This window comes from Catharus ustulatus, chromosome 3 (assembly GCF_009819885.2).
Source record: "Catharus ustulatus isolate bCatUst1 chromosome 3, bCatUst1.pri.v2, whole genome shotgun sequence".
In the NCBI taxonomy this organism is placed as follows: Eukaryota; Metazoa; Chordata; class Aves; order Passeriformes; family Turdidae; genus Catharus; species Catharus ustulatus.
The window spans coordinates 110,438,973-110,458,208 of record NC_046223.1 but is presented as its reverse complement, the minus strand read 5'-3'; the positions used below and the strand labels follow the sequence as shown (position 1 = coordinate 110,458,208).

Genomic DNA, 19,236 nt, shown 5'->3' with positions numbered 1-19,236 from the left:
CCCTGATCTAGCAAAATTTTTATGCATGTGAGCCACTTTAAGATCACTGTTTTCCAGGATGTTGTTTGTTTAAGCAAGCCTATGCATGTCCAGAAACTCTGGGACTATTTCTCTATGTTAGATCATTCACATGCTCAAAGTTTTGTGTTTGCTGTACTGTGCCTTTATATATTTTTAAAAAGAAGCACATGAGAGCAATACCACATATGTATATGTGATACATAAAATATACAACCTCCAACCAACTTCCGATTCCAAAACCTTGCAGTTGTCTTTTTTTTCAGTCTTATAATACAGGAATACCTACTAAAATTTTATTGCTGCCATTTATGATTGGAACATAACTCAAAGATACAAGGTCTGCATGTACTCATGCAATAGGGCACAATGAGACAATCAACACTATCTCAAGCTCATTTTTTTCCAAGATGTGGAATAATGACATTTTCCTACTTAAAGTTTCCCTTTGTCCCCAGACCAGGGCAAAGTGCCTCTTCTACAAAGTGAAAGAGCTTTTTGTGACTTCACTACAGTAACTTACCAACTCCAGTTCATATCGAATGAAATACATGCATTCATTATTTTAATATCACACACGAGATAACCTGCTGCTGACAAATCAATTTTCTAAATAGTTTAATAAAATATACTCTGATCAACAGTGCATCAAGCACCTAAGGGTTTTTTTGTATATATTCAGAGCACATTAGACAAACTGAGTTCTGGAATAAGAAATGACTTGAAGGATTTCATGTGAAACTCAGGGGAAAAAAGCAATGTTAGTTGCAAATAGGAACATGAAAACTGTATCAGATCTGGCCAAAAGTCCATTCTGTTTTTGACAGCCTCTGACAGTTGTGCCAAGGAAAGGGCAAGTACACTGGGCTACTTCCCTGGTACAAGCTCTGGCAGAGGGACAGCTCCCAGGGCTACCTGAACCTCTACAGAGTATTCTCACATTTAACAGTCTCTCATAGATTTTCTTTCCATAATCTGCCTTATCTTTCTACAAATCCCTGTGAAATTTTAGGAATCTGTGACATTTCCAATAAATGTTAAGCCTACTTAAAATACTCTTTTTTTTGAAACTGCTGCCTGTTAGCTTAATTCGTTTTCCAAAGGTTTTGCACTAGAAATTACAATGAGGAATCACTGTCCATTCAACTTGGTTTCACAAACCATTGTCATTATTTCCCCAAGCTACTTTTCTCATTGGCTTGTCTTCCAACTTCCATTTTACCTTCTACTTACTATCTGGAGGAATTTCAGAACTGTAAAAAATTTTCTATATTTTTTGTAGATTTACTGTACCCTTTCTGCAGTCCCCATCCAAGCAGAGAGCACGCCACCATCACACAGAGTAAGAATCATGGCATTCACTTCCCAATGGCTACTAAATATTACCTGATTTTGGAAGCACAAGGCTTTATATTCCATTTAAATACTAAGCTTTATCTCACATGCCAACGTGTCCATCCTTTTATTGCTCAGTAGGAATCAAGAGTTCCTTCTGCAACCTGACAATTTTTTTTTAATCTAAATAATTCAGTGTGAACAACAGATTTTACTACTGCACTGTCCGCCCTTTTTCCAGACTATTTATGCCTGTGTTGAACAGTAATGACCTTCAGACAAACTCCTTTTAAGTCCTACATGTTACACAACCCATTGAAAAAATAATCAATTCCTAACCTTTCTTTTCGGCCCTTTTTATGAGGTATCCACCCATCAGAAGGTTTTAATCTTCATCTCATTGAGCTTGTTCACCAGTGCACACCATCAATTCACACACTGAAGTGAAGTCTTCCAATTTTTGTTTTGAGTTTGTGCAAATTAGGGAGCTTGGTCTTAACATACTCCCCAGTCATCAAAACTTTATTTATATGTTTTAGCCAACAATGCCATTAGCATTACACAATTTTTTCATTAATTAGTGCTCAATGTGCTAGTTGTAACTCTCCTTTCTCATGATAAGTAGTCCACATGCACAGTTCTTTCCTCCATTTGAGCTGGGGGTCTGTTTAGAGTAGGTGGTCAATGAGTGGATGGTCATGATATCCTACTGCAGGACTTACCCTTCCTCAGTTACTGCTCATTTCTGCTGACTTCACTCCTGGTGGCTGTCATCCAGACAGCTCGTTCATCTTGGGATTTTCTTCTCTTTTCCTTAAAACAACAGATTAGCTAAGCATGCAATGTTCACAATGCAATTGCTTAATCATAACTGTCTAGTCATAGCTACTGATTAACAACTAAACAAGCTGCAGTTTGAGTCAAATCCTGAGGGGCTCAAATCTTGAGTGGCTCAATAAAACATGACTGCTGAATCTTCTAAAAAACTTGAAAAACTTGAAACTTGAAAATTGTTGCCCAAAGCAGGAGGGCCAACCGTGCCTGGTGCATCACAAGTATCACCAGCCAGTCAAGGGAGGTGACTGTCCTGCCCTGCTCTGCACTGCTATGGCCTCATCTTGAGACCTCTGTGCAGTTTTGGATACCATAATATAAAAAAGATATAAAGGTACTAGAAAGTGTCCAAAGGAGAGTTACAAATATGGTGAAGGTCTAGAGGGAAAGCCTTATGAGAGCAACTGAGGTCACTGGGCTTGTTCAGCGTGGAGAAGAGACTGAGGGGAAACCTCACTGCAGTCTTCCACATCATCACGAGGGAAAGCCAAGGGGCAGGCACCAATCTTCCTTTCTCTTGTGACCAGTGACAGAACCTGAGGGAAGGGCAGGAAGCCGTGTCATGGCAGGTTTAGGTTGGATATCAGGAAAAGGTTCTTCACTCAGAGGATGGTTGGGCACTGGAACAGACTCCTCAGGGCGGTGCTCACAGCAGCAGCCTAACACAGGTCAAGAAGTGTCCTGTCCAGAACCAGGAATTGGATGTGATGTACAGATGTGTCCCTTCCAACTCAGGATATTCTGATTCTTTGATTCTGTGATTCTGTGTTCATTGGCCTGGCTTACCTTGGCAGGTGAGGTCACCTGGCTCCTCCAAAGAGCCCCACAGATTTCTGAGCCACCATGTCCCCCCATAGAAAATAAAGTTGATGGTTCTCAAATGCATCATATCTATTGCTATTCCACTTCCTCTTGTGTTTGTTATTCTTCCCACTGATTTAATCAATATGCATACCAACCTTAGGAACTCCTTTTGAAGCTGCTCAGGTTTTGGCTGGAGGCAGTACTCCCCAGTCCTCCAGTGCCTCCTGTAGCAGGTGATTACACAGTTCAGCTGCTTCATGCCCAAATCCCTGTGTAGCTCCTGAATAAACAACATTCAATCTTGCCAAATTCCTACTATTCAAATTATTTCTTTTTACCTGCTACCCTGGCTTCAGCTGGAAACATACCTCTCTGATAAGTATAGGGTTTAGTTTATCCCTTATATCTTCCCTGAGTTCCCTTTCACACCTTACCTAGCAGGCACACAGACTCTCTGTCAGGTTCCTGGTGCTTAGGGAAAAAAAATTTACTGCTACTTTTTTTTTATCTTCACAGAATCAGAGAATCAATTAGATTGGAAAAGACCTCTGTGTTGACTAAGTCTGACCGATGACCTAACAGCAGCATGTCAACTAGGCCATGGCACAGAGTACCATGCCCAGTCTTTCCTTAAATGCTGCCAGGGATAGTGACTCCACTACCTCCCTGGGCAGCCCATTCCAAGGTCTCATCAACCTTTCTGTGAAGAAGTTCTTCCTAATGTCCACCCTAACCTTCCCCTGGCACAGCTACGTCCTCCTGTCCTGTTGCTAATTGCATGGTGTTCTTTTGCAAGTAGATCCTCAAAACAATTTTTAGAGGGGGGAACAATGTGTGTGCTTCAGTGTGTTGCTACAGTCCAGTGCTGTGGTCCAGTTTCCGCATTTAGATGCGGCTAAGGGAGACATCCCTGGAGGTGCTGGATGACAGGCAGCTCAATACGAGCCAGAAACACGCACAGGTGGCCAAGAAGGCCAACAGTATCTTGGCCCATATCAAGAACAACAATGCCAGCAGGACTAGGCCCTGGGGAGGCTGCACCTCCAGCAGTGTGCTCAGTTTTGGGCCCCTGATTTTAAAAAGGTGATTGATGCGCTGGAGTGTTTTCAGCAAAGGGCAACGAGGCTCATGAAAGGTCCAGAAAACACTATGAGGTAGGTATGTCTTACAAGGAATAGCCGAGGGACCTCTTTGTTCTCTAAAACCACCTGACAGGAGGTGGTACTGAGGAAGGGACTGGTCTTTTATACTGAGCCTGCAGTGAGAGGACCAAAGCAAATGGCCCTAAACAGACTGGGGAAATGCAGATTATATACTAGAAAAAAATCACTATTAGAGTGGTCAGGCATTGGATTAGGCTGTGCAGGTAGGCGGTGGAGTCACCATTGTTGGAGGTGTTTAAGAGTGTCTGGATTGGTGCCAGGTCGATGTGGTTTAGGGGTTTTGGGGTTGCAGCAGCAGTGCTGGGTTGATGGCTGGACCGAATGATTCAACCTTGGTGACTCTACAATTCGAGCCTTCAAACATGCTGAAGGATAAGCCTACACTATGCTACCCCTTACTCTGCCATTTTTTAGGCAGCTCAGCTCATTTTGTCCTTTCAAAACCACCTATTCCTTTTCTCCTTTGCCAGAAGTCCAAAACAAACTGCGTGGTTTGAGAAAGACTGAATGACAGGCAGAAGGAAACCCCCAAGACGCGCGTCCCGGGATGATCCTCCCTTTGGCTCCTGCCATTCCCAAGCGGGTCTCAGATGCCTGATGTTGGGTGGGCAGGGAAGAAGGGCAGGGTACACGGGCGCTCCCCTCCCTGCCGGGGGTCCCCCCGCCGCCCTCACGGCCGGGAGGGGCGGGCCGGGCCCGCCCTCAGCGCGCCCCGCGGCCCCGGCGGAAGGAGCGGCCCGGCCGCCCCCGCCCCTCCTCGCCGGCTGCTTCCGCCCGGTGTCGGCAGAGACAGCGCCGGCCGCCGCCGTGCCGGGAGACGGGGAGCCTGCGAAAGGGGAAGGTACGTGCCTGCCCTGCCCTCCCCTGTCCCTGTGCCGGCTCCCAGAGCCGCCCCGAGCCCGCGGGCCGTCCCCCCGCCGCCCTGCGGGGCTGACCCGGAGCCTCGCCCAGCAGGGAGGTGCCGCCAGCCCGGCTGTGCCGGGTGTCAGGTCTGTACAGACCTGTTCGGCCAAATAACGCCGCTGGTCCATAGGCGTGCGGTGGAGGATGGTCTGACATCCCATGCAGAAAGAAACGCTTCGAACGTGCTCCCTTGACTTGTTTTGTCATGGAGGAGACTTCATGAAACGAATGCTAAGTGGTGTCTCCTTTTCCAGAAAATAACTGAGGTGATGCTACTTGTAGTGTTTTTTCTGTGTGTTAGCGTTTGTTCCTGTGAAGCATCTCTCGCAGCTGAGTGATGCTTGTTATCGTGGTGGCGTGTTATAAAACAAGAAACGGAGGAAAAGTCTGTGACCTGAAAGGCCTATAAATAGGAAAAGAGGAAAATAAAATTATAAATTCTTAAAAGTTAGGAGCGAGATGAGATTTTTTAAGTGGAAAGAGGCGTGATTTAGTAGAGGAGCTACTGTTTTGGACAAGCAGGGAGTCTGCAGGCTCACACCCTCCTTCGGGAGCCTGCAGTCTGTCAGGTTTGCTGTCACTGCTGGTGCCAGGGCATCGTCGCTGCCAGCACCCACCTTCCCGCCTGCATTTACTGCACAGGGGAAGAGGTGCCTGTGCCAGGCCGGGGGAGCAGCAGGTTCAGCAAACAAGTAAAGGCTGGCATGGAAATGTGCACTGAAAGAAATTAGGATATTGATGAAGGGCTGTTTGAGGCATGACAGTTGCTGAGAGCTTTTTGTTGTGTTGCAAAAATGAAGAAGCAGCTTGTTTTCTTGCAACTTTAAATTAATATATTAAAGCCTTGAGTGGCTTGAATGATGCAGACTCTTGTTTTTTTAGGTGTTGTATACTCCTGACCCTCTGGGACCTTATGACGCCCAGTTAAGGTCTGAGAATCCATCCACGTGGGCCTGTGTCAGAATCTGGGTATAAATCTGTATCCTGTTTGTCTCAGAGGCTAAAAGCCTTCAATTATTAATGATAATTATTGCAGCTTCCTATTTTCTTGTGACACTTGCTTATGATGTCATTGAGGGAAGTGGTCACACATTTACAGACCTGGCTAAGCAACGACACTAAGACTATACTTTCCATCTTGGAATTACTACAAGGATTATATCAAAGCAGTCAAAGTCAGTGATTTCTATGAATCTTAGACAGTACCCTAAGCAGATGCCTATGAAAAAGGCAAACATGTATGATTGTACTTTACCTAGTCCCACTCTGTCAGTGTTCACTCAGCTTGCAACGAGGTGCAGTCCAGGAACTTTCTGGAACAGATGTGGTGAGGTCTTAAGGATCCACTGTGGATTTCTCCATCAACTCATCGTTGCCTTTGACCTATCCAGCCCCGAGTAGTTCTGTTAGTCAAAAATCCACGAACTCACTGACGTCTGTTGGTTTTCAACACGCTTTCTGCTACTTCTATGTAGTATTTCCTACTTTTAAAATTAGACTAGACAGTGATAGATTATTACCTGTTTATTTGCCTTGTTTGATTCACAAGGACAATTACAATAAATAGTGTATGGGTAATGGTAAAACAAAATTTCCAATATGACTGCCAAGCCAAAAACTTACCAAGTAAATTTGACAGGATTTACTCTAATGCTTTCTAATTGCACTGTTTTCAATGCTTATTTTGTTTTTTGTTTTTATTTTGTTTTGTCTGATTGATAACTTTGATTTCTTTTAAATGAAACTTTTTCCATTATTGTGGTTTATTATAATGGAGGCACCTTGTCTGGAAAAAGGAGTGGTCCCCATTTTGGGTGATGTCTAGGTTATTTTTACTGAGTACTAGAATCAGAACTTCAGTCATCTCTAGAGCATGCTAAGCATGCATTTGTACAGAAAACATGTTTGCAGGATATGAAGGACAGGTAATTTTCACTTACTTAAATCAGGTATGCTCTTAATAGCAATGTGGCTGTGTTTTCTCTGCTCCTGACAAATCATTGTGTAGGCATTGAATTCCCAGTGAAATGTTTGACAACATTGGATTCCAGCTTACATGTGACATTTAGATGTCTTGTGAGGCTTGTAAACAGGTTGTACTGGAGGAAGTAAATTATTCTGGTAGAAGAATATTCCTAATAGGAAAAAAAGTGTGTAATAGGAAATGTCTGAGCTTAAAGAACTATCAAACATGAAATAAATCGAAGTTTTTGCACTGGGTACAAGCCTGACTACACAGTCACTGGTGGAATGAATGAGAACTGCTTGTTTGGCTCACTGGGGTTGCACAACCACCTCTTGTAGTGTGAGAGTGCCTTGTCACTATATGTTAGGTAATCCTGATGTGCCAAAACAATGTCTAACCAGTGATGCTACAACTTCAAGTTTGGCAGGGTTTCTTTCATCATTATCCTTCTTTCTTTGCTTCCTCCAGCTTCTGCCATGCTGTTCACTTGGTTCTTTCCTTTTTCCATCTCATCTCTGGCTTCTGTTTCAATTATTTTTTGTTTAGACCAATTCTTTATTCAATTCTTTCATTTTAAGAAAAGCCAAAACACTTGTGATACAAACTTTTTTGCAGAAGTCTGACTCCTCAGATTTTACCTCCTGAAAGAAATTGTGATACCAACTGGGAATGAGTATCAGATGATAACTGGATCCTTATTTGAAGCTGTGATGAGCACAGGCTTTGTTCCTGTATGCATTTGTTCATAGTAATGAGTTATGAGGATTTAGCAGAATTATCTTGATGGGAGCAGCTGATCCCTGTGCAAAATGCTGTAATAGAGTAACTTTGGGGGTTTCTGGTGGGGTGAGAACAAGCTGCAGTTTTCCCAGCATGGTGAACTGTCTTTGGGTTCTCTTGTGGCCAGAACTGTAGGTTTGTGTGTCAGAGCACTGGCATGTGCAGGCCTTCCTGTAGCACTGATTCTGGAGAAACCCTCTGGTTCCTGCATCACTGTGTCCAGCCTGGCTGTTCAATTCCCTGTCTTGTCCTCCTGGTGAGCAGAACCAGTGCTTCTTACTGGGAAGGACTCAGACTGCAGGCCACATATCAGTAGTACAATTATATTGTTGTAGTGACTCAGAAAGGGATCTAATGCTACCTAGTGTTATTCATGTCTCCTGTTCATTGATTCTCCTGTTTGACTTTGTCCTTTGCACAGAGCTCCATACAGTCTGCTTCAGTTTGTTTCCATGTCTCTGCTTGCAGTACCTTCCTAACCTGTTTAGGTGAGTGGGTTAGTATCAGAATGTACAGCTGCTGCAGGAAACATGAGGAGGAGGTGGTAAGCAGCAAGCACAGGTTGAGGGGTTACTGGAGAATGCAGCTGTGACTAGTAAGTTGGTGTACTGTGAGTAGATGGGATTTTGACTAATGGTTTTGACTAATTCTTTTATGTCCTCATTAGAAAGCAAGAAAACCAGCAGCAGCTGGAGAGCTAAGCTTAAGGTGGGATAAACAGTTGTTGTAAGAACATGTGCAGGTTGAAATAATAAAATGGGAAGAAAAAGGTGTGCTGAATTTGGAGCCTAATTTAGTTTAAAGGAGAACAACTAACGTGGAAATGTGGAAGAAACAAAGAAATAAGGGATAGTTCTGTGAGGAGATTTATGCTGAACAGCATAGGAAAGGATGGGAGAAGCCAAATCAAGGGTAATGTGATGCTAATTGTACTTGTGGACTTTTTTTTTAAAGATTTGTTATCTGCTTCTTGCTAGTATTCATTATGCTCTTTGGATTTCTCATTACTTGACTTGAAAGAATAGTGCTCTCTGTGAAGTAGTGAATCTTATTCTCATAGGAGGTGGAAAAGATGTTATGAAGCATAAGGTGAAATAGATTTGCTTTTTTCTGATTTTGCCTGTTACTATTGCTGCTGAAAGATGGACGTTTCTTCAAATGCTTAACTTCTGGAAGCTGTGGTTCTGTGGTTTAAGTGATTATGTAGGTTGCTGTTACTTTACATGGTTGCATTATTATGTTTCACTGAATGTTGGGCAGATTACCTGTATTGCTTAAACAGCTGTCCAACAGAAATGTGGGACCTGTACTTCTTTTGATGCACGAGAGAAAAATAAGAGTATAGAACATATGGTTGAAGAGACAAATAGATTTTTGGCTTTTTCTTTTATAAAGGTTTCATTTTCCCTAGGAATAGTAGGAACCATAAAAAAACATCTTTGTTTAGTGAGCAAGTGGCTTTTTTCCAAACTCTTAGACCACAAGCAGGCTTATTTGCATGTATATATTTCCTTTCCCTCGATGCTGTTTTCAATTTCTTCTTGTCCATGTGTCCTTGATAACATATTCCTTCACTCTGTATTTTTTTTGCAGTATATTTTTGTATTTCTCTCTTCATTGAAGCAATACCCTGTGAAAGGCCATGTCTTCTCCCCCATAATTCACATAACTGTTCACTTTTGAACTTGCTTTGGTTTGTGTGATGATGTGTGCTGAAGTTTAGAGACCATGGACGTTCCTTCTCTCTGTATCCAAACATAAGCATGATGGGTTCTTGTTCATGAATATAACATTCCTACCTTTAACTTCAACCAAATTTTAACCCAGTCTGTAATCGTGGTGTTCAGTTTTGCCCAGTGCCTCCCAAAATACTGATGGTCAACATAATTCAAATAAACAAATTGCATACTTTGCAAACTTTACTGTATTTGTGACAATTTTCTCATACTATCGATTCCAAGTGATTTATTCTCCCTTTGACTTTATAATGAAATGGGCAGCTGGGGAAAGTTTATTTACAAGATTCTCTTGACATGAGTCTGCTATATCTTTGAAATGTGTTGGTCAGAAGAGACCTGAAATAGTTTTTTCCCCTGGAAATCTTTCTTACCATGTAGACATTGTACTTCAGTAGCAACTTTTTGTGTTCTTTCATATAGATACTCTGTTTGACTGAGGTTTTGCTAACATTGCAGTTTTGCCTCAGAATATGTATTTATTATACCCACATGTTATTCATGCCTACAACTTTCTGCTTATTCCCCTGCGAGATTTCAGTTTTAAAAGCCCCATTTTTTTCTCTGGATCCAGTATTTTAATGCAGTATTTGAAGGGAAAGCTTTCTTTGCAAGTTACTTTATTTCACCAGTAAATTTCAGTAGTGTGTACAAATCAACAACTTTTTCTTCCTTCAAGACTAAAGGGTTTTCCAGAATCACACTTTCTTTTCTGGAAAATGCTTCATGTTACATCAAATTAAGCCATCCTCTTTGCTTTAATGCAAATGAATTTGAGTAGATTTGTTTCTTTAAGGAACAGCTTTCTTTGCTCATTTCATTTTAGGTCATGGACATTCTTAGCTTTATCATCATGCCTGCATATGGTTGGGAAATTGGGAATTTCCTGGGAGAATAGCTACCACTTTCTTGTAATCTGTGGTATTCCCAACCTTAATTATGTTTATGAAGTTACTTTAAGAAAAAACAAGCCAAAACAAAAAAACTCATACTCATTTGGGGTCGTTTTCATGTTGGTAGCTCTCAACAGTTCACTTTTGAAAAAGTGAAAGTTACCATCTTGGTGTGATTAGATAAAATGGCAGGACGTGATATACATCTTCCTCTTTCCATCCTGAAATGTGTCTGATAAATCATGCTCCACTTTTAGAATGTCATGTCTTTATTCTTTTGGATGCCTTCATAGTGGCTGATATTGTGTGAAGCCTCAGGCACCCTCTGCCACAGCAGAGTGACTTCTCAGGGTTTCCTTTACGTTTGCTCTCACTTCAGTGCTCTGTGTTTCTAACCAAGTGTTAAACTGGGACAGCAAATAGAGACGCTTTAATCTAGCTGGTACAAAGGACATGGACTCTGCTCTTGGAGCACTGGGCAGGCATGACTGGGGTTTTGTGACCTCAGTTAAACTGCTGTCTGTGATTGCCGAAGGAGAGAGTCCAGGCATCAAAGATGGAGTGTTTTCTAGTGAAACATCAGACCTGCTTGCTGACTCTTAAGTGCTGTAGACCAACAACTGATGCTTTCAGAGGTGTGGCTGCTTTCATAAAGGCTGCCAGTTTGCCTGATCCCCATGGAAGTTTTTCATTTGCTTTTTCACCCTCTTGAGAGTAGTGGGGAAGGCAAGGCCACAAGGCCAAGAGTACTGTAGTAGTTCCATTATGATAATAGCTTTTGGGTGGTTTTTTTGGTAGTCATTAGAAGCTGAACTTCTCAAAGCTACAACTTGCAGTGACATATAGCGATTAGCTAAAAGTTATGGTGGGCCTTCCTAATCCTTTTCCCCAGAGTTTTGATCATCCTATCTGTTTAGTCATTTTGTGCCAGACCAATGTATCATTGTGGGATCTGAAAATGTTTTCCAATTTCTTGATTCCCTAACTCCAAGACTCTTTCATATTATTAATTTCAGAGCAAAGGACCTTTTTTGGAATAAGGTTGGTGGGAAATCCATCTGTTCCTGATTTGACTCCTCAAATGAACCTTTCCAAGCTAACAATTTTTTTATTTGTGAGTCCTGTCCTGCTTTGATCAGTAATTGCTTAGATAATGTTTGTAGTGACAAGGGACCACTTGAGTGGTATAAAAGGGATACCCAGAAGTTATTTTCCCTGCATTCCTAACAGTGGGACTGTACCTACTTTCTTGATCGTTGCTACAAGATTATAAATGGTAATATGATGTTACAAGGTCTTGCAGGTAGGTCCAGTTCTTAAAACTGGGTTTCTCCCTCCGTAGGTCTTTGCACAGTCCCCCATGTGGTGTCTCTGAACACGGTTCAGACTTGAGGAGTGATTATAGTTTTCATTCTGCACTTCAACTTTTTATCATTGCAACCCTAAACATGAGTAAGCTGTACCCCACTTGCACATGTGTCACTGATATTTTTATACAGTCATCAGTGAAATCCTCCTGGCTGTTTTATTGCTTGAGGGAGGGGCATAGGGGGAATGACAAAGGAACAAAACATATTGAAGGCTTTGTATTGCTAGCTCATCAAGTGATCACTAAATACAAGGCCTCCTAATTACTTCATGGGTTTTAGAGGAAAGCAGTGTTGGTTTGTATAACTAATGTTGCTTCATTTGATGTGTCTATAGTGTTAATTTTTTAGCTTTGTTCATTTTTACAAATAATGCCCAACAGTCTTTATTCACTAACTCAGAGCTAGTGTGAAAGGGGCTCATATATGACTTTGACAGAGAATTGTACTGGAAAGTACACTGAAGAAATGTTTCATTTTTATGTGCTACTGACTGGTGCTGCTTTAGTTACACAGAATTGGTCGAGATTTGTGACTGATGTCACAACAGCCTGCAAAGTCTTTGGCTTGTGCTTGCTGTTTTCCCTGAGAAAATCTGGCCTCCATTGTTTGTTGTTTGTCCAGATAAATCTTTGATGAGATCTGTGCATCGTGTGTCATGTCGTACCTCAACTCTCACATCACGTAATCCCCCCTTTCCGCTGCTCCTCTGCAGTTTTCTTACCAGGACGGTCAGTCTGTCCCTTTCTAGTTCCTCTAGCTATAAGCATAGAAGCTCCAGGGTGCAGATCAAAGAGCTTACATCAGGTCTGGATGATTCTCTTGTGGCAATAACGTTGTAGAAATTGTCAGAGCCTTAGTGCAGAAGGCAGCTGAAGGAATCTTGTGATTTTTCCCGTTATTCTTTTGCATTCTGAAGGTGAATTCAGTCAGATAAAATCACCTATTAGGGCAGAGTTTCTTTTTTATTTAAGCTGCTACAGCTAATGAGTAGAACATATCTGCTTCAGTTTCCTATATTTTTGGGGGACTGATCTAGTTTAGTTTCCTTTTCTCTGACCTAAATATTTAGTTGTTGTCATATACCATGTTCATGAAACTCTGCATTTACTAAGGTACTAGAAAACTTGTTTGAGATCCTGTTGTACCTCCTGCTTTATTTTTTCTGCTGTTTTAGCGTCATAAGAATTGTGAAGTGTTTATTTGTGGAAAACTCTAGAGAAAAACTTAGACCATCTTTCTGTTGAGATCAGAATTACTTTTTTGTCTAGTCTTAAATACCTCCAAGAGAGGTTCTGCTACCTTCCTAGCAGTCACCCATTGCCTTCTTAGCAGCTCGCTTTTTATGATCCCTTGGAGTGTCAAGATACAACTTGTGGCTATTGCCTCTTGTTTTACCATCTTCCATTGCAAAGTAACGTTTGGCTATGCTGCTTTTGCAGGCCTCCTTCAAATGGCTCTAGATTGCTGTTTAATTACAACATGGGAGCCTGAAAAAGCACTATTCATTAAGCTTTTCCTCTAGCCTAGTTCTTTAGTTGACCCTCCCGAGTTTCCTTGTGTTCTTGATGTGGTGGGGTTGATCAGAGCTGCTCAGTATGTTTCTGATGAAAATCCTGAGTTTTATAGGCTCCAGTATTGGCCCAAGATTACTTGACAGCTGGCAGACAGTAGCTGATTATCTTTTAAGCTTGTTCAGTTACTTTTCAAACTATGCAAGTCAGTTTATTCAGCCTGCATTTCCTTGGCCTAGAAAGGAGAGAGAGTGGCCTCACAGTAACCTTGACCATGGACACCTTGGTGTGTGTCTCATGATTTTGTGGAACCTTGTATGTCAAATCTGCTGCAGTGGTTCTTTCTCCTTTATTTTGGTTTCACCGTTGTTTTGTGCAATTTACCTTTTCTCTTGTGGTTACCATTGCGTCTTTCACTGCAGCATCATGCTTCAGAATTAGCTACACCAACCTGTTTGTCCTGTCTTGTGACTGAATCAGCCAGATATCAGTTTACGTGCTCTGATTACATTAGTCTGAGTTTGTGGTAATTCTTTCATTGAACACTCTTTAAGTGTAGATGAAATTTTGTTATTTCCAAATTATCTTTGAAATAAAATGTCGATTCCAAGTAACAGTGTAGGATGGAGCTGTTAAAATATTCCATCAGGAAAGATGCATCAATAATTAGCCTGATGTTTGCAAAGTTGACTTAGCGCATTTCACTTTGTGGTCAGTTGAACCAAAGATGAAAAGAATTGGTGTTATGGCAGAGGTAATCTGCCTTTTGTGGATAACGGTTTCCAGATATTTCTGTCTGAAAAAATGACTGTAGTTGGCTTCTGGGTCAGTAATGAGATACCTAAATATATGTGTTGATTTGCAGGTTCAAGTGTATGCCTTCATATGCTTTTGCTATAGGCTTTGCTAACCAGGAGAGCATTTTTCTAATCCTGAGGTGGCAACCAAGAAGCTGATCCCACGATTATGCCTCTAATCAGTTCATGTATTGACACATAAGGCTTTGTATCCTGCAATAGGAGTTTGTTTTCTGGTAGGCACCTACATTAAAGGTGTGTTCATCTACATCTAAAGCCCCATGAATTGTAACTTGTATTTCAGTATTCTAACAGACATGTTGATACTAGATTAAGCACTCTTGACAGAAGCTGAGTTTCTTGTAAGACTTCTCCTTCATATGGTTAGAGAATTTATGTGTAGGGGTTGAAGAGAAGGAAGAAAATACTGTTTGGAATGTAATAAGGTCTGATTTTCTAGGTGTTTGCATCTCTCTCAGTCTTGTTACTTTTCTCCGTGATAACTCGTGAAACTCCCACCAGTCAAGTTTGTCCTTCCTTAACATTCTAGGAGCTGCTGTGGCACAAACTGTGCTCTCTCTGTGGGCTGACAGAGCCAGCAGGAGCCTCATCTCTTGAGACCTCTGCCTGTTGAATCTGTTTGGAAATTGATAGACCATCTTAAGATATTTCTAGGGGAAATGCAGGCAATTAGTGCCAAAGATAGATGCCTGTAATAGAAATACTGTTTTTCAAAGCTTCATTTAGGAAGAAGAAAGGAGATCAAGAGGTATTTTTGGCTATTACTGATTTCATCCTGAACAGGTCTGAATAGTATTATGGGAGTATATCCACTATCTTTTCCCTGTTTTTCTCTTCTGTCCATTTTAATTACCAAAGGCAATAAAGTCGTAAATTAAAAACCTAACAATAAATGACTAAAATCCCTCAGCTACTACATAGAGAGAAAGCATTTGGGATTATCTCAGACAGGCAGTTTTTCAGATAACCATTTCTTCTCTAGTTGCAGTCTTCCTTCCAGGTACTGCAACACTGTTTCTGAAATTAGAAGTTAAAGACTGGACCAAAGCTACAACAACCTGAAAACCCTCCCATGCCAGTCCAAAATGGATTGCTGAATCCTCTGTTCTCATTGCTTAACTTCTGACCTTGATGCTGCAAATACAGTAAATTCACGAATACAAGCCGCACTGAGTATAAGCCGCATCTCTGGGTGTTGGCAAATATTTCGGTTTTTGTCCATAGATAAGCCGCACACGAATATAAGCCGCTCTGTCGTTCGCAGCGAGGACCCGCGTGCAATTAGTAACAGAACCGCGGGAGGGCGGGGTTTACTGGCTGAGCTAAGGCTGTGCAGGCTCGGCCCGCTAGGGGCCGCTGACGGGGCCAGGTGGCCCAGCCCGGTGCTGCCGCTCGGGGCCGGCCGCCGCTGCCACTGGGCTCGGTCACCCCGGGTCGGCGCTGCCCCGCGGTGGCAGGCAGGGACGGAGCTTCCCCCGCTCCTACGGCAGCGGCGGCGGGCGGGGACGGAGCTTTCCCGCGCCCGTGGCGCCGGCGGCGGGCGCGGACAAAGCACCCCGCCTCCTCCCCGGGCCGCGGCAATGGCGGCGCGCACTTCCCGCCCCCCCCTGGGCCGCGGCAATGGCTGCGCAGGGCTCCCGTCGGCTCCCGGAGCCGCGGCAATGGCGGCGCGGCCCCCCTGCGTCCTCCCCGAGCCGCGGCAATGGCGGCGCGGCTCCCCCGTGTCCTCCCCGAGCCGCGGCAATGGCGGCGCCCCCCCCCCCCCCCCCTCCCCTGGGCTGCAGCAGAGGAGGGAAGAAGAGAGCTCTCCTGCCTCTCTCCCTGCCCCCCCGTGCTGCCTGCAGGGAGCCAGGGCGACACGGTAACACTGTAACAATTGCGAAATGCCGGCTTTTACTGGCCGGTGCTTGGCTCGGCGCCCTGGCTGGCACGTCTGGGGTTGTAAATGTCAGAAAATTATTAATATATTAGCCGCACCCGACTATTAGCCGCACTTCCGGGTTTCCACCAAAATTTTTGTCAAATTGCTGCGGCTTGTATTCGTGAAATTAGTGTACTTCTTTTGTATGAGGAATTATCAATGACATTTCCATTTACATTTGTTGTTGAAATCGATTCTGAATGAAAATATGCAGCAGATTTTATTGGCTCATGATGAGAAACTTTGTCCAAAACCTACTTTCTTGTGTAAGAACTAGTTACTTTTGCTTCTTGGACTGTAAACATGTCAGAAAAGAGGTGGCAAGTTATGTTTACTGTGGTTGTTGAGGTAACTGGATTTCTTTGTTGAAATGGCTCTTGACTTCTTTCAGCTTTAGATCATGAATGAATAAAAGCAGGGATAATGCATTAAAAATAGCTTTCAATAGTTTAAAAAAAATAATAAAACCTAATAGGAAAAAATAGTTAAAAATAAAAACAAAATATTTTATGTCTTTTCTACCATGGTTGTTCTTTACCTTAAACCTTTCAAAACCCCAGATTAAAACTGGGGAAAGTAAGGGAATGTTGTTTCTCCAAGTGTACTTTTCTGATGTTGTCAAGTGTCATTACTTAAAATTTCAGTCAGATCTGTTCCTTTTGAGTTGTGTAGCACTGAGAATTTTCCGGTGGGTCTTAGTGAGAGTGAGTGCCCCCCACTTAATAGTGCAGCAGACCTTGCAGAACTTTCAGGCTTTGGTTTACATGCCTGAAATTTCACAAACTGACTAGGAAATAGAATTTGTGTCCTTGTACTCAAAAATGAATGGTCCTTTTTCACTAAGCAGAAATAGTTGAAAGAACTAATGTTATTTTTAACTATGATTTTGATTATCCTGCAACACAGAAAACTTGCAAAGACATTCATGCACTAGTTCTGTTTAGTAGTTTTTCATTTGTTTGCCTTCAAATGGGTTTGAAATTAATCTTTTCAGTGGACAGTTTGAACAAGAAACTTGAAATTATTTGCCTTTAAGGCAGAGTAGAACTTATTGTCCAGTTCATCATTGTGTATTTCTGTCTTTAAGGCAGAGTAGAACTTATTGTCCAGTTCATCATTGTGTATTTCTGTGACAGAAACTGAAAGACGCTTTCTCTCATACAATAGTAACATGTATCAACTTCTACAGCCCCTTCAGACATCAAATACTGAGCTGGGCCTCAGATTACTGGATATGACAGCTGTTGGGAGTGGGGTGATTTTTCGGGTTTTTTGCAGTTATTCTGGGATAAGGCATAATAGCAAAGAGACAACTCTAAGTATTGACCTGCTATAACAGTTTCTTATTCTGCTTAACAGCAAACATGAGGTCGGGGTCAGAAGAGCCAGTCCCCTTACATGAAGAATTTATCTACTGCTGTGGAGCTGCTACCCATGTCTTAAAGTGTGGGCCTTGGAAAGACCTCTCTAAAGATGAAAGTAAAAATCTTCCCAGGCTCTTGTTCATGATTATTCCTGGTAAGAGTCTTTTTTTGTTTAAGTCTAAAAGTTTGTTGATTGAAAGGGGTATGTCCAGTTTCATAAGTGGTGGATTTTGGCTCATGCACATGCCAAAAAATCAATAATAATGCAGTGGTGAAGTTTCTTTGTTACATTTGATTGTAAAACTCGAGACTGGGTGCTGTCTGGAGTGCCAGAACTTATGCCTGGAAAGGCTGACCTGGAACAGAGACTAGAAAGAGAAAAAGGAATAAAACAGGTATTTATTGAAAGGGGCAGTGCAAGAGCCTGGATGGGGCTATGCCCAAATCAAATCCAAGATCCCAGTCACGAGTTTTTACAATTTTACAAGTTTTGGTTCGTTGACCTGTTGGGGTCAATTGTGCAACCACAGCCGCAGGCTATGAAGTATCAGCCCCCCTGCCTTGCCCCATCCCTTCAACAATTTTATGTTTTTTGGGTAATATAGGTATCCTTGATTTTCTAGCTGGAAAAGGATTATTTTGTCTAACTGCCCTGTGAAGAGAACTTACTAACACCTAATATGAAGTTTCAGAGTTACACACTAAGCAGCAGAGACCCTGAAAAATATAAAAACTAAAACCCAAGGCATCACTACTGCTACCTTTATTTTTAACAGTGCCAGAAGGCACTACTTAGAAATTAGGATGTCTTACTCATTTACTTTGTGGTTGTGGTTTTACTAAGAGCGTTGTGGGCTTTTGTTTGTTTTCATTACTCTTCCATTTATCTCTTGCACCTTGAAATGTTACTGCAATGCCAGCTGTGTGCCAACTGACAGATCCAAGTTACAGTATTTGAGGAAAAATCTAGATCCAGTTGTTTCTTTGTTATTTAAATACTAAATGTTTTTTAACTTAGATTTTGGCACATGAATTTTTGTGCTGACCCTCTTGAACTCAATGAGTATTGTACAGTTCTTCATTATATTTAAATGTGGCTGTCTTAAAATGAGAGCTCTAAACTTGCGTTTGGCGTGTATTAGAATGAATGGAGAAGTCCTAATTTCGTTGGAGTCTGCCAATGAACTGTGGAAGGTCTGTCTTTAGCAAAAGTAGAGCTTGAGCCCACTCAAGCACAGATACTGTGACTCTTTCATTGCCTGACAGTTTGCAGATTTCTAATGCTTTCTATAGTTCATTTGAATGTACTGGATACTATTGTTATTTCCCCCAGAATGAGTGATGTAAATAACGACTTATCAACAACTTTAGTTCCCTGTTAGTGTACCTAGTTGCTGTATATGGGACTGTGTGTGGCTTGGTCTTTACTTAGTGGTGAATTTTTCAGGTGCAATATTTCAGGCTTTATTTTTCAGTGTTTTGGAAGGTCCATGGAATATTTTATGTTCGTCTCCTTGGGCACAATGGTTTTATGCCTTGCCTCCAGAAGCTGAACAGTAACTTTCTAAACCAGTGACAGTGAAATTTAAGTTCCTTAACGGAAAAGAAGCAGCATTGTATGAGTACATCTTGGTCCTGCTTTGTGGGTAAAAAATCTTTTAAACCAAATACACTATGCAGAATCTCTTTAGTACCTCTCTGGAGGTACAAGCCTGACTTCATGCTTTTCAATTGCTGCTTTCTCTGAGTTAAGGCATTTGTGGAAGGTTTTAATCAACAGCTAGGTTTAGAGATTCTTTTTCCCACAAGTTCTGGAGCTT

At 42.1% G+C, this 19,236-nt stretch overlaps 1 protein-coding gene across 1 annotated transcript in view; it reads left to right on the top strand.

Moving 5' to 3' along the window:
• The first annotated feature begins 4,894 nt into the window (after positions 1-4,894).
• The window catches only part of LOC116994475 (lipid droplet-associated hydrolase), a 111,037-nt gene continuing 96,695 nt past the window's right edge, over positions 4,895-19,236 (top strand). The window contains exons 1-2 of the mRNA XM_033056193.2: positions 4,895-4,995; positions 17,412-17,570. Of these exons, the coding sequence (XP_032912084.1) occupies positions 17,417-17,570 (154 nt within the window). The 5' untranslated portion in view covers positions 4,895-4,995; positions 17,412-17,416. The remainder of the gene's footprint in view (positions 4,996-17,411; positions 17,571-19,236) is intronic.